This window comes from Apteryx mantelli, chromosome 22 (genome assembly GCF_036417845.1).
Source record: "Apteryx mantelli isolate bAptMan1 chromosome 22, bAptMan1.hap1, whole genome shotgun sequence".
Lineage (NCBI taxonomy): Eukaryota > Metazoa > Chordata > Aves > Apterygiformes > Apterygidae > Apteryx > Apteryx mantelli.
Genome location: NC_089999.1, coordinates 5,290,073 through 5,305,411, shown reverse-complemented (window position 1 = coordinate 5,305,411; position 15,339 = coordinate 5,290,073). Strand labels below are relative to the sequence as shown.

General features: G+C 48.5%; 1 protein-coding gene across 1 annotated transcript in view; it reads right to left on the bottom strand.

The window, feature by feature from the left end:
• Window positions 1-883: 883 nt before the first annotated feature.
• Window positions 884-15,339, bottom strand: part of CASTOR2 (cytosolic arginine sensor for mTORC1 subunit 2) — a 117,009-nt gene continuing 102,553 nt past the window's right edge. The window contains exons 3-9 of the mRNA XM_067309478.1: window positions 13,559-13,752; window positions 12,607-12,739; window positions 10,612-10,735; window positions 9,888-9,998; window positions 8,445-8,527; window positions 6,727-6,821; window positions 884-1,706 (exon numbers count right to left, since the gene is read on the bottom strand). Of these exons, the coding sequence (XP_067165579.1) occupies window positions 1,641-1,706; window positions 6,727-6,821; window positions 8,445-8,527; window positions 9,888-9,998; window positions 10,612-10,735; window positions 12,607-12,739; window positions 13,559-13,752 (806 nt within the window). The 3' untranslated portion in view covers window positions 884-1,640. The remainder of the gene's footprint in view (window positions 1,707-6,726; window positions 6,822-8,444; window positions 8,528-9,887; window positions 9,999-10,611; window positions 10,736-12,606; window positions 12,740-13,558; window positions 13,753-15,339) is intronic.

The window sequence follows — 15,339 nt, the reverse complement described above, 5'->3', positions numbered from 1 at the left end:
CACACGACATCCCCGATTAAAAACCAGAAGGATTTGCAGCTCAGCGTCTGGGTCCGGCAGCACCAGAAACCAGGACTTGTTAAGCCCTTCCTGCTCGGCCACCATCAGCGTGAAAGGAGAACTAAGCAGCGAGCCGCGGGCTGGCGGATGCGTTTGCATGTCCCAGTATAAACCATGGGGACGTCATGACTGATCTCGGATGCTTGCTCATTGCTCTGGATTAATGCAAAACCCTGGCTAAAACCTGCCATGTGCAGGCTCAAGAAAACCATGTTAGAAGTTGTCTCTTAACTAAGGCCGGAAAGTCCTTATCAAAAATGTAAGACCTGGAATTTCTTAATGACAAAAACGGGGAGGAAAGAAGTCTCGAAACGCAAGAAATCCTCGGCTGCTTAACTGCAAAAGACGCTCCTCTGAGTACGGCTTCTCCTCCCTCCCGCAAGCTCCTACGCCAGGGCGCTCCCACTTTGGGCAAGGCTTGCCCTCCCTGCCTGCATCTCCTCCGTGCTCCCAGCGTGCAGAGAGGGGCTGCAGGGCACTACGGAGGGCGGACGCCGCGGCAGGCTGCGACGCCTCGTTCCCTCCGGCCACCGCCGGGACCCCGGGCTGTGACACCGCCGGTGCAGCGCAGGACGGCAGCAAGCACCAGGGCTGCCCTGAGCGAGGCAGTGCTTCGCCCCGCTGTGAAAGCAGTAAAAGCGGGATGGGAAGAGGCCCGAGGAGGATGGAGATGGGATGCCCCCCTCCTTCACCGACCCGGCTCCACGAGGGCTGAGGACGGCTCTGCCGGAGGGGGAACCGGATGCCCAGAGCAGTCAGGCTCCCTCTGGCCAGGGGGCAGCGGGAGGGTGGCTGCAGAAAACTGAGCTGAAACAGCTGCGTTTCAAAGCAGACAGGAGTCCCCGGAGCGCCACCCGCCGGGAGATGGCACAGAGCGGAGCGTCGGCCGGGCTTTCTCCGGGCAGCCCGGCTCGGGCTGCAGGGAGAAAGGAAAAAAGGGGGAAAATGCAAACAAAAGGATATTCCCTATTCCAATGACAAACAGGTTCGCCAGGGGAATCCGAACCCAGCTCCCATCCTATTCGAACGCGCGCGACGAAGGACGGTCTTCGGAAAGTCCCGTGGGAGCGGGCAAGCCAGCGCCACGCAACATCTCTTCTGTTTAACTCCACGTTTCGCTTGGGGGCTGGTTTTTGGGGCTCTCTTGGAGGACTGGGCCCGTGCGCGCTGGCCGTGCCGCGAGCTCTCGCTGGAGCGTCCGCGCTCGCAGCCCGGCCACGCTGCCCCCCTTCGGGGAGCGCCGGACGTCCCGCACGGCTCCTCGCACACCGACAAAGCAGGCAGGTTACGTTGCGCGTCAGAGTTGTAACATCAGGAAACCATCCCAACGGCCTTGCCTCCTGCCCCTCATTCATAAGGAAATTTAATAAAATAACAATAATAATAATAATAATAATAATAATTAAAACAAAGGCTTATTGGAGCTGTTTCCGCTCATCTTTCCACAGTCTCTTTTCATGTCACTCTCTGGAATCAGATTTTTCAAGAAATACTGTGGGAAAAAAAGAATAATAATAATAATAATAATAATAATAATAATTATAATAATAAAAAGCATCTGGAACCAGCTCAGAAGATTTCTAATGCTTTTCAGCTTGACTGACTTGGAGTGCATTGACCACACCGTTTATATTTTCTTCAGGTACCTGCAAGAAAACAAAAAAAGAAAGGTCACGTCTTTAGCAAAAGCCAGGGAAGGACGACAACAGAGATGAAGCTAAAACAGTTCCCGAGGACCCAGGTATTGTTGGACACCTCAACTCCTCCAACAACGCTCGTCTGAGAGACAGAGCTACCTTCCAGTTCAGAAGTGATGACAAGGGTTTGCTGATGCCCCGCATGAGCAAACTGCATAAGCAAGTTCTGGCAGTTCTGCCATCTTCATGGTGTCTGCTGGTAGGGAGACCAACTGCTTGGGCTTACTCCTTCCCTTCCCCTGTCCTTCTTCTCCTTTTCCTCTGCTCTCCTTTCCCTTCCTTTCTTTTTAAAGCATCTCCTCTGGGTGAGCGACACTGAGCCTGCTGCCAGCCTGTCGGTTCCCTTCTCTCCCGCTGCATCCTGGCTGGCAGACGGAGGAGCAGATACACCTCACCTGAGACCGTGTGGTCGGGCAAGAGAGAAACACGACAGCCCTGGAGACGCTTCGCTGCTCCAGCACTGGATTGGGCTGAAGGGCGCCACAGCCTGCCCAAGCGAGCACTTTATTTCTTGCAATTACCAATCCGGCTTTCACAGAAAGGTGACGCCCGGGTAAAGCTCCAAGAGTCCTGGTAGCTCACGCACCACCGCAAACATGCAAGAGACTTGATTTCTGCCTCAAAGCACTTGTACACCAGGAGCTCACTAGCGCAAGGTGCCCTGGGCTGATGGATTAATGCAGCTACATGAGGTCCCATGAGGCTGTCGGGGCTTCTTACAAGCCTGGGACCCATGAGTCTGGCTGGTGAGACCACATGGGGTGACAAGGGGAAGAGTCTGTCAGTAGAAGAGGACTGCCCATCTGCTGGTGGTGGGAATACCCAGGCAACATAGCGTAGCACCCACATTTTGTTATCCTACCTTGCTGACAACACTTAATCACATAGAAAGGTCTACACACAAAATTATTACTGTGTCTCTTTCTTTCACACTTACTGCAAGAAAAAATGCCTTGTAACAGAAGATGCACGTACCTCCTTCTCAGAGTGACTGTCATCCATAGAAAAGAGTATCACAAGTAAAGTTATATTGGACAGAAAAGATGCGTCCGACCATTATATAAAGTCAAGCAAAACACTCAAGGGACAGGCAGCTAACAGCTCTTGAAGGAGAGGAAAGTGGAAAGGAGACTGAGGGAAAAATAAATGATCTGTGAGCTGCCGCAAGAAGCCAAAATAATTCATGTGAAGTTGAAGAAGTGACTGCCTCCTAATGCAAGGTATGAGAGTCCTTTGCCAGAAGCACAATGCCTGGATTCATCAGACACCCTTCTGAGTTCGCACAGTGGAAATACAATTGGACTGTGATTTTCTACAAGGCTTTTAACAAAACTGAGGAAAAAATACATGAGGAATAGCAAGAAGAACTTTCAATTTTCCAGTGGAACAATGGAGCCACTAGCTCTGATAATATGTGAACAAAGGTCAGCTGAGAAAGGAAGAAAATAATCTTGAGACAACCGTATAGCCAACTCTTCCCGATTAAGAAGCAAACCTCCATTGTACGAAATAGGACTATGAGACAGGAATCTCTGCTGCTTCTCTTCCATCATTTTTCCCAGTATCTTGAAGACTAGAGTAGAAGCAGCTGTATGACTGTTTGTTTCTGCTGAAGATAATGGGAAAAGACATGGGAATCGATTTTGCAAAACAAATTTTTGCAGCCATCCCCAGCAGACATCGAGCGTGTCTCTGCATATATTCCGTCAGTGCAATACAGAAGCATGTGAAGGCAGAACAGGCCAGTTCTGGCCCACTGGCTTTGATGTGCATGGATCCACCTCCTTGCTTACCCAGAATGGGCTGAACCTTCGCTCACTGCAAAACGCATGACCCCCTTAAAGTCAAAGCAATGAAATCAATCACACAGTGAAGGTCTGGGCTGGATTTTCTCTGGGACAGGGGTGCAAACAGTTCTGACTGGTACAACATGTCCTAGTTTGCCACCAGCAGAGAGGTCCTACCTCTCCTCTGCCCCTCTGAGAAGATCTCTATACTAGTGCAACTGGTGCTACGTGTTCACTTGTCAGCCAGAGGGTAGACCAAAGCATCTACTATGAAAGGCAAAGTAAAACTCCAAACTACATCGCAGGCACTTCTTTGGCTTCAGCCTTATTAGATGCAAAATCGTTGTGAAGAAGAGCAACACCTCAGAGCATGAGACAGTGAGAGCAGAACGCCAGCTGGAAAGAGGAAGAGGGATCTTCTCACTAGCTCTCTCCAGACGTACCCTAGAGGGAGCTGAAACCGCAGCTCCCTCCAGCCCGACCCTACGTCACCCAGGGGATGCACCAGAGACCTGGAGGGTCCTGGCTTGGCACTGTCTCGCAAAGGGATTTCCTCTCCAGTGCAGCTCTGGATTTCCAGAGCCATGGCACACTCCTGCAGCTACAGCAACCCAGGAAGAGTCTCTATTAACACCCAGGGCACATAAAAAAAATCAACAACAAAAAATACCTTAAGACACATGGGAGAAAAAAGATCAGGGCAGAGGGGAACAAAAAGTTTTTGCAAAATACTCTCACTGGTTGACAGCAGGTACTGAACAACCTTGAAGAAAGAAAGGCAGCATGTAGAGAATGGACTCAGGAAGCACTTAAACCTTGAGAAATTTCACTAGAAGTCAAGGTGCCTGGGGAGCAGAGAGGAAGTGTGAAGTTAGGGAAATCGTGTGAGAATCTACAGAGAGCGTCTTGGCCAACAAACCCCATCTAGAGCAACCAAGAATACAGCCCAGCCACAGCTTCTGGAGCAAAGTCAATCATGGGAGTGCTTGAAATGCACCAGCATTTAATGCATTTTGGTAGGAAGCTTTGACAGCTAGAATAGTCCTGCTCAGAGGAAAAGGCATTTACAACTGCAAGGAAAGAAAACAACAAGTTGCAAGGAAAATGATAAAATAATGATTTGAGCACGGAAGGTCTGCAGACCTTGATGCATGGCCCAATACCACACTGAACATCTGCTGGGAAGCTGAGAACTGCCCGTCTCGGATGGAGCAGGCTGAGACACATTTAAAAGGTGGAGCTGCCTGCAGAGTCATCACACTTGAATGGCGCAAGTTTTAAGTGAAATATCTATTTTAATCAGCAGAGTTTAGCTCTCCAGATATTGCTTGACAATTAGAAGCACTCTGCACCCTCTGCCCTGCACGGAACATGCACCTGGGGCCACAGGAACAGGTAGGAATGCGAGGCAAAGCTAACAGTATTGATTTTAAAATGGTGTTTTATTGGCTTATCTTATCAGCACAGTTAATATTCAAGAAAATAAGATAAACATATATAACACTTTGACCTTTGCTATCTGGCATAATATTTACTTTTACTCTTTTCACATATGACCTATGTGCTGCAAATGGTTTATGCCAACTGTGAAAAACCAAAGTAATTAGCTGAAAAAAAACCCAGTGCAAAAAGCCCCTTGAACTCATCGGAGCATTTACAGGTCAAAAGTAAGGCCTGGGCAGTGAGTTTGCAGGGATGAAAGGAGAAGTATAACACAAACAAGAAAGGCTGCACTTAAGCAAAACAAAACAAAAAGCCCAGTTCTGCCTCAAAAACACCTTCCCTTGCTGTGCTGCCATGCCCTAACGGAAACTGGAAAAATACAACTTTGGATGCAGTCCTCATGAGTGAGGGGTAAAACCCGAGGTGAGACCACTGCGATGCATGTGGGCTGGCACGGCCGCAGGAGCGTGGCCCTCCCGGCATGGGGACCGCTGCAGCTACCTGGCTCGTCAGATCTACTCCTCTACGCCTCCATCGTATGGTATGGTAAAAATGACTATTTAGGTGCTCCATGGTAGTCCTCTGACTAGTGATTCGGTGGACTGAGGCCAAAGAGAGTGGCCACCTGGGCGAGTAATGGTGGAGCCTCAAAACCTGCAAGGGTTTGAGATCCGGCTGTGCTCAGCCAGGCTGGGTTTTTGCCAGGGATAAGCCAGTTCAAACCCTCACAAAAACCAGATGTGCTCAGCAAGGCTGGGGTGGGAGCGCAGCTCCAGCAGGATCCAGTGCTGACTCGGGTTTGCAACCACAAAAATGCACAAAGAGAACAACCACAGATGGGCTTAGTGGCATGTTCAAACACTCCAGAGCCTTTGAAAAAGTTTCTAAAAATGGGCAAAGAATGCAGGTATGCTAACTGCCTCAGCAAAACAACCAAATCCACATCTCTGCGGTTCCTGCAAACCACGATGAGGTTCCTTCAGAAACAGCAGAGCTAACCGGGGCCTCCCAGGCAGATCTCAAAACGCAGAAGACTGGGGCCACACAGGGACCGAGAGATGAAGGCAGAGGTCTGCTCTTGGGAAACTCTCCAAAATGGTCCCCCTCCCTGCACAAAGCCACCCTCCTGAGAGCCCCCGACCACGCTTGCAGGGAAACGGAGAGGATTTGTGGCTACTTCTATTAAAATAACAGACAGCGATACCCTGGAAGAGGCTGCTGAGGGCAGGCTGTGAAGTCTCCATCGCTGCTGGTGTCTAAGGAACGAGACCAGCCCTTTGCAAGAATGACGCTCGCTGACCTGGGTTTGCCTTGAGGTAGGGCTGGACTCGTTTCAGGAGCTTCTAGCACGGGCAGTAACCGCCAAAAGGCTGTTCATTTGGGAGTGCCGGCATTGCAGAGGGAAGGGGGCAGCGCGGCCTCCATGGCCTTGGCCCCAGGCTCCTGCCAGCCCAGCCCAGCCCTTACAAACAGGCTGCTCCTGTCCCAGCCTGACCTGCTGCTCTAACCCAGGCTTAAACGTGAGGATGCAGCAAGGCACGGCAGAGAGGCGCAGGCATGGTCTCACCCTCACCCAAGCTTTAACGCACCAGAAACATTGGGGAGAGGCATCTGTGCTGGGCCACGTCAGAGCAAAGTCACCTTGGCAAGCTCTCCTGAGAGGAAATGATGCTGCCACCATCACTCTTTTCCCAGGAAAACACCCCCCCCACCCCCAGACAAGCTACCCTGATACTCACCAACGCATGATCAAACTTAAAAGTACTGATGTAATAGGCTGGGATGTCGGCCGCGGCCAAAGGCTCAGAAATCTGAGCGACAATTCCACATTCATCTGGAGGGAGACAAAGAACAACCGTGATCGTCCAAATGGCACCCGTCGGTCACCCTGCGGCTCGCCAGCGCCTCGCCGATGCGGGGAGCAAGCGGAGGCACCGCCAGACCCTGCAGACCTCACGCCACGGGCTCCAGGAGTACAGTCCCAGGGTTTGACTTCCCTGGGGGATCAGGGGAAGGGCTGCAGTACCGAGCCCACTGAATGAAACGCCTTCTTGTATGTATTTGGTTGGTGATGTTTACGCAACAGCGGCAGAATCGGGCTCTTTGGGCAATCACAGTGCATTGCACAATTGATTTTATCGCCTCCTTTTTCTTCCAGGGAAATGTAAATCTCCCAAAGGCACAAAACATTAGAACTGGAATGATTTTCAAAAGTCCAAAGAAAGGCAACTAATGAGATTCAGGACGAAAGCATCAAAAACTAGCTCAAACAGCCAAACCTTCGTTTTTCTCTTTAGTTGTTGCTATTAAACTATCTGCCACGCATTGCTGAGAGAGGAGATGCTGAACAGCTGTTTGGCCTGGCCACATGGTTCCCGGGCCACAGACTGCCACCACCACTGAGACTGGATTTCATGCTGATTTAAACGGTTCATCTGTCCTGTTCATTTGAGACCAATCGTACATTGTTTCCAGGTGAAATCGGAGTTTCACTGATCCAAATTTACCATTCTCTCTCAATTCTAACCTAACATATTTAAACGTTGCACATTTAGGAGTGTGGCAGATGTCCTGATGTCCCATCAATGAAATATGGCATGCCATTTCTGCAGATTTTGCCTCAAAGATGCAAAAAAACAAGGTGCATGAAGATTTCCTTCTTTTTATAGACCCAGAAATTAGCTACTGAAATTAGTTCGTCTGGTGTAGATGTTTGATGAACAACGAAATAGGGATTAAATATAAAAATTGGCCAAACATTTTTCAGGGATAATTACAGGCTTCTTGAAGCTTGTATTTTGGAAGAGTTTCAGAGACCTAATTTTTTCATGGGAAGGAGCCCCAATATTTTCTGAAAACCAGAGCTTTGTTGCATTATCTCGACTGGACTCCTTAAAATTACAAAAACAACAAGTCACTTCTGCAGATGTGAAGTATTTGTTCTGTCCTATTTCGATCCAATATTCTTTTGATTAGAGAAAATGTTTGCAGCATTGGATTTGAAACTGAGGTCCATGAACAAGGCTCCCACTTGGACTGCTATAAATCAGTACTAAATCTGCAAAAGCCACAGAGTCATCCAGGGTTTGCACCGGAGTATGACAGCCCTTTCTGACTCCTGATTTTAGTAATCTAAAGAGCATTCCCATGCCATCTTTTAGGCCAATTTTTCTCTTTAAATAGAGACCTAGCTGTAGCTACTTCCCAAGTCCAGCAGATGAATGCAATTGAGGTGGAGCTGTCGAACACGTAGCACTTTCAAAAGTCTATTTAAAAGTCTGATCTATTAGGCAGGAGTCGGACTCCACCTTTTCAAAAATCTCAGCTCTCAAAGTCAGGTTAAGCTGCTGGCTCTTAAAAGGCATCAGACTGGCTGCTGCATGTTTTATCATCATTTTAGAAAGCCCCAAGGCGACTGACTACCTGCGCACCAACTGATCCCCCAAATGTTACCTACCGAAGCCAAGCGGCTGCCCACCAATCCGCACCATCTTCCAGAGTTCGCCAGATGCACTTGTAAACAACAAATTATTAGGAAATCTGCAAAAGAAAAGGGAACACCAAATGTGGCAATTAAAACACAGCAGTGTGTCAAATTCTGCCGGTGGGGATGCCGCTGTTCCTATATCCCCACGCTGCTTGAAGCAAACAAAAGCAGCAGCAGCAGCTCAGTGAACACGAAAGAAGTCAAGGCAAGTGGCACAGATGCACCTGCCTGCCCCTCCAGTTGTCCTATGGTAAATACACATGTGACACCGAAAGTCTGCATAAGCACTCAGAGAGGTGCAGAAGAAACTTGTCAAAACACAGGCTATGCCCCAGCTTTACAAACCCCAAGACTGTTAATTTGAAGGCCTGATTTCAGCTGCGTTGTAGGAACACCTGGGGACAGAAGATGCTTCCCCCCGACTTTCTGAGGAGTGTGAATGGTGACCACTGTGTTTGTGTCTGAGCATCTTCAGTGCTTTATTTACACATCATCCCTGGGAGGTCCTGCAGACATCCCCATCTCTTAGCAGGGGAAAGAACAGCAGAAGCGAAGTGACTTGCCCAAGGTCAAGCCAGCAGTCTGTGACAGAAGGAATCAGCTCCCCCGGCTCCCCAAGCATCAGGCTACTGCTCTAACCCTCAAGCCTCTCTTGAAGGCAGACAGAGGTTTATTCCAATTAAGGTTGAAGGGACTTTAGAGAGCAATTAATAGTTTGAGAAACAAGTCCTTAGGGCAGGCAAGTATCAAAACCAAACACAGCGCTGCATGTCAAAAGCAAATCTATGAATTGCATCTCGGTACAGCATCCTGTCTAGCCTCCAGAGCTCAGCGAGTGATGCGAAGCTGAAGAAGTTCATATATACACACAGGCTGATATTTGTTCCCTAGCTGACTTTTCGTCTTGCCAGACAAACGAGTCATGAGCTCCCGCTGCACAGGGATGACTCAGTACATTACCATCACAAGCAGACTCCGCACCAAGCCCAGCCATGTGTGAAAGCGAAGCTGGAGGACAACGTCACTGAAGTCCCCACCCTACTTTCGGGCTTTGGCAGTAAAACCTCGACCATGTATACCAGATTTTTTGTTCTTTGCTGTTAAGAGTTCAACCATGAACAACCGAGTAAAAACGTCAAAAGCACGTTGCTTCAGTGTCCCTCTTTCAAAAGTGAGAAAACCCTTGGGATTCTACATTTCACTGGCTTTTGATTAGACTGAGGGCTTGGACAGACAAACTCAGAATTCACTTTCTCCATGCTGGACTTCACTCGGAAAAGTGACAGGGTGTACAGGCACATAAAACTGTCCCAGAAATGGTCCCCAGAATTAACATGTATGAGCCTGAATAACTTCCTGCTCCTCTGAGAACTTTCCAAGTGCTTTTTTGTGGCCCAAGAGACCAAGGCTCACCTCTGCTGTGTCTGGACATCCATGACCAAGGAGATGTAACCCTCAATGAGAGAAAAGGAGAAAAAGCGAATATGTCCCGAGTCTTCGTTGCCCACCACTGAGTCTTTTACTCTGAAGAGACAGTAGAGAACAGCGTTAACTGCAGCTAGAAGGGTAAAAGAAGGCTTTTAAAACAGATATAGGCACTGAAATCAAAGATGTTCATACACTGACTTAGGGAAGAGACACTGAGTCCTGTCATATTATACTGCTTTTCATGTTTTGGTTTTGCAGGGGAAAAAAATACCTGTCCCCACTACTGATAAAACTCTCCGGTCCCTGCCCTAAGCATGCTCCTCCAGCAGGAGGGCTTTGGCGAGTGTGGGTCCCCAGCTTTCTCCACGCTGGCCCAGCATGGCCCGTGCATATGCAACAGCAGCCCAGCCTGCACTCCATTCGTGAGGCACATATGCATTTGCAGCACACGGGTTGCATTGCTACTCTTGGCTTAAACCTGCAGACGCTCAGCTTTACAAAGCCAGCAGACACCTTTGAGCACCCTCATGTCTTACTTGGTGTCCACCTGGCAGGACACCCCTCTTGGACGGGTGAATACACCCTTCCTAAGCAGAGGACACCCAAGGCCACAGCTGATGCCTAGATATCTTGAAGCAGCAGTGGAAATCTGTGTCCTGAGACACTGCCCGCACCTCCCCCAGGAGCCTCGCTCCCTGGCATGACGTACCCATTGGAGTAAAACATGACATCCATTAGGAGTGTAGCAACAGTGGGAAGGGTATCTGGATCCAGGCTGGTGACGCAGAACATATTACTTGGGCTGGAAAGGGGATGAATGACAGGCCTCTGAACTGCAAGAGACACACAGACACACACAGCTATGAAGCTAAACCTGCGCTGGGTTCACATCCCACCAGACATTTATTAGCCACGCACCAGCACCAGCTGCACAGAAAGCTGACAGTGTTTGTAAGTGCAACTGCACAAGAGATGGAAGGAGAAACTTCCTGCTAGGAACCAGCTTTGAACCTTTGATGCCTAGGGACCATCCCTCTCCCTCCTCGGGAAGGCAAGAGCACAGCCTGGGGGTCTTGCGGCACAACCCTTGCAAGACAGCACTGGAAAGCCCTCAAGTGCTGGGGAGAGCATGGAGGAAAGGGTAAGCTTCAGGTCCCTGAACACCGTGCATGGCCTGTGCATGACTTTTAAGAGCAATTTGAACTGTAAGTCTGGAGGATGGCTTTTAATGCAGAGGGACGGGTTCCCTCGCTGGTCAAGGCATGCAACTGCTGCCATTTACCATGGCCAAAGGATGGTGTAGCCCCAGCCTGGCCCTCTGCAAGTTCTCACATGGGGATCGAGGAGCCTGGTGGCCAACCTGGGCTCATGGGTGTACAAGGAGAAACCACCCGCAGCACCCAACCCCGCACGGGGAATGGTCGGCTCTTTGCTTGCAGGGGCTTTCAAGCCATCAGGTGCATCCACACGACACAAGGGGTATCTACAGGAGGTGGCAGGATAAATGGAAAAGCAGAAATAAATTCAGGCTTCTGCTGTTTAAAGGCAGGGGTATGGAAGGCATTTCCCTGCTGGGTTGTTGGCAGCCTAGACCTCAGAAAAAATGCAAAAAAAGCAGGTGTCCATCTCAAAACACTGGCAAGAGGGAAACAAAACGCGGCATTTTTGTGGAAAACTGACAGTTTGCATAACCCTGAAAGGAATTCCTCACCTAAGGTTGGGGGACTCAGCTGTATCCCCTTTCCTGCTGCCAGCCATGCCCACTCACTGGGCAAGGGTATCCCCTTTTCCCTCCTTCCTCAAGGCCTATCTTGCCACAACATCTAAAAAAACTAAAACCACCCCTCGTGCAGTGGCTTGGCAAATACATGCTTGCAGCTGGTGGCCAAGGGGCAGCTGGTATTCATGCATGCAATTATTAAACACGGCAACAGAACAAATTGCATACCTGTGCACCATCAACACCCCTCTCACTGTGCCCTTCCTTCACACTTTTTGTATAACGTTCGTTTTTTTAAACAAGATGATCTATAGCTATCGAGTGACTAGGCTGAGCAGCGCTTCATAATAACTGATCCCCGCTTTGTTTGGCTATGGGCACAAAATTACACTCAGGTGCGTGGGTAAACCTACGTATTTAAGCATTTCCTTTTCCTGATTGTGCCTTTTGTTCGATGCTTGTTTCTGCAAACTGCAAACATCCTCAGTTTTTGTATGGCACGGAGCTCACGGTGGCCTTGATCCTGACTGATACTGAAGCGTGAAAGTTGAACAACAATATTCTCTGTGCCTGCAATGCTTAAACGAGATTTTATATAAGCTATTTACCTTTGAAATGCTGAAACATGGAACTGTGGGCTACAGACAACGTTATTTTTGCTACTGAAAATGAATTGTATTTTAACTTTCTGTACTACAAAAGGCGAGATAGAATTCATGATGTCCAGAGACATGAAAATAGAATTATAAGACTCAAATACAGCAAAGCTCATCAACATTGCTCCTGGTAGGTTGTGTAGGTTAAGGACCTACTCAAATTCTCGGTTGAACTGGGACACACTCAGGCATGGGCTAAGATGGTTTATTATCCTACAAAAAGATAAATATTCACCAAAATGTTGCAGCTATGTACTAGGCAGATTCCTCACCCCCATCTAACATGGAGACCACCTTCCCAGAAAGCTGAAACCATCCCGGTCCTTACCCAGTTTTGGTTTGACAAATCCGTTCGTTATCCCAAGGTCATCTGCAGCCACCGTCTCCCCGTTCACTACTCTGAGGATGGTGAACTCAGCAGCCAGTGTATGCATCACGAAGGGCAGGTCTCGCTCACGTACCTGAAGATGACAACAGGATTTGCTTGTGACGATGCGTGCCAGATACAATAATATGCTGCAGTGGAGGTTATGTACTCTTAGGGTACAGAAAAGTAGACATATCACTCCTCCTTGAGCCAGCAGGTGCATAAGGATAATTATCATCCTGATGTGTGTTTGGAGAAGCATATTTAGTGATGTTACTGCAAATATCAGTAGGATTAAACACAACACTTTCAGATCTATGAAGAGACTTCAGAGGACTTGCACAAGCTTGAATCAGCTTGCAGTTACTAAGATGAATGTGTTTCACCTCTCCTCTTTCAGCATCCCATCAAGAACTTAGCACTGCCTGTTCCTAAGCCATGTTTCCTAAGGAAATAAAGATTGTGCCCTATGTATGCGTGCGCATATGTGAGAGACAGCCAGTGTGCCCATCCCCAAAACAACTTTGGAGCCTCTTGGCCATCATCAACCAATCTGACAGCAGACACTATTTTCCTACAACTCTTAGAAAACCGATGTCTGAGTGAAGGTGAGAAATCCCACCAGTGCCTCCAGTAAGGGAGAGACTGCAGTGTGGGCTCAGTGCTTTAATTAGATACCAGATAATCCACCCAACAGTGGCACAACAAATACTTCATCCCATCTGAAAAGCTTCTGAGATGTCAGAGAGCCTAACTGCAAGAGGCAGAGCTCTGGGGAGAGCAGACTTTGGTATTTCTGCTGCTCCTCAAACAACTTGTTCCCTGAAGAGTCACTAAAACTCTGCCCAGCTGAACTTTCATCTGGTGTAGCGTGCAGCATTGCAAGCTGCCTGGTCCTCTCATGTCTGCTTACCAGGATGAAGTCCGTCTGATAGGTGGAGAGCATAAACACTGAGATGTTTTGGTCAGCTAGCGGTGCTATTACTGACTTGGCAATTTTGGTCACGCCGATGGGCTGGGAGCTGGAGAAGCCACCTCCGCCGGACACCACGTTGAGGGCAAGCCACGTAGCATCTGCCACGCTCAAGTGTTCTGAGGAAGGGAGCTCTGCAAAGAGATGGAGAGAAAGGACAGAAGCTTGTTTTAGAGCTAAAGAGAGCCAGGTCTACTGTCTGGTCCGTATGTGGTTTGCACAGACCTCAGTGCAAGGAACAAAATGAGCCCATTTATCCAGCCCACCTCCCTGGCTTTCCATACTGCTTCGCAGCTTGGTACCATGCTCCTTTTAAGATGTGCTCATTGCATCAACTTCCATTGCAGGATTGACAAAGATTTTCAAGGATGATGCAAGGAATTACATCAGCCTCAGCCATTTGCTAGGATGCTGGTGACCAGCACTGTTGATATCTCCCCATGGAGGCAGCCTGAGGGCCTTGACTTAACTCGAATCTCTCTCCTCCTTCACCTAATTTCTCCAACTGCTTTACTCAGGCTTTTCTATTCTCTTTTGTTTTATTTAGTTTTACTGCTCTCAATTTAAATTTTCTTCTCCTGGACTGGAAATGCAGGTTGACAGAGCAGTCTGGGCACTGGCCCAAGACTTTGGAGATGCAGAGCAGATACTCTGCTCCACCAATGGCTTCCTGCACATCTGGAGGCTGCTGCCCCCATCTCTAACGCAGCCAATAAGAGCCCCATGGCTCTGCAAGGGATGGACACATACACTAGAGATTGCAAGGTGATCAAACATGAAGGTAATAGAAATCTTAAAAACAACCCAGTTCCATTCCATTTGCTTCTCATCTCTTGCTTTTAAGTAGTTCAAAACCTGTAGTTAAACCATTCAATAAAAATTCTTAACCATTTTAAAGAAATCTTAATGTATTAACAGCCCATAAAACCAGACACAGACTCTGGAACGAAGGCCTAAACTTTGCTAAGATTTTCTGGACTTTGGATTTTGGGTTGGCAAATTACAGAAGCCAACAGTTCAGACCCAGCTCTTGCAAACGCACTTAGATCCGCTTGGCTTAAGGAACTCAACCTCAGATACAGACCCAGCCACCGTGGATGTGCCCACGGAGATCAGAGCTATGCCAAACACTGCACAGAACTTCCAAGGGCGCCGACGCTGCCTAAAAACTCAATTCCCTTTTCTAGCAGGGCGAACCAGGCTTGTCGAAACCTCATCCAGTTCTCATATCCTCAGCCTGAACGGTATTATTATTTTGATATTGTCTCCATACCCAGTTTCCGACTCTGTCCACCCACTCCTGGCTCCTCCGTCATCTTCTTTCATACAGCCTTTGGGAGCTGTTTCTGTACAGCTCCAGACTCCAGAATAAATTCATAACCTCACTCCCCCAAAGCCCCCAGGCGCCGCTGCTGCAAGATGACGACAGTGCTGAAAAACCTAAATGAACTGAGCAACAAGTATTGTTTGTTTTGCTCTCCTCAAAAACCTCAGTTGTGTGTGGCATGAAAACAACCCTGAGCAAACACAGGGCAAACAGTTGGGACGCAGAGGGTTTGGCTTTTGCATTCTGCTGTTTAGCTTCGTAGGCCAATGTTTCTCTTTCACCGAATAATCAGAGCTTGCACGGAAGGAAAACTAGACACCAGGGAGAGGGGGTAAGTTTGGGCATTTGTCAACAGCACGTTACCTTGGAGAGAACAGCAAAAGTTGCTTGCAGA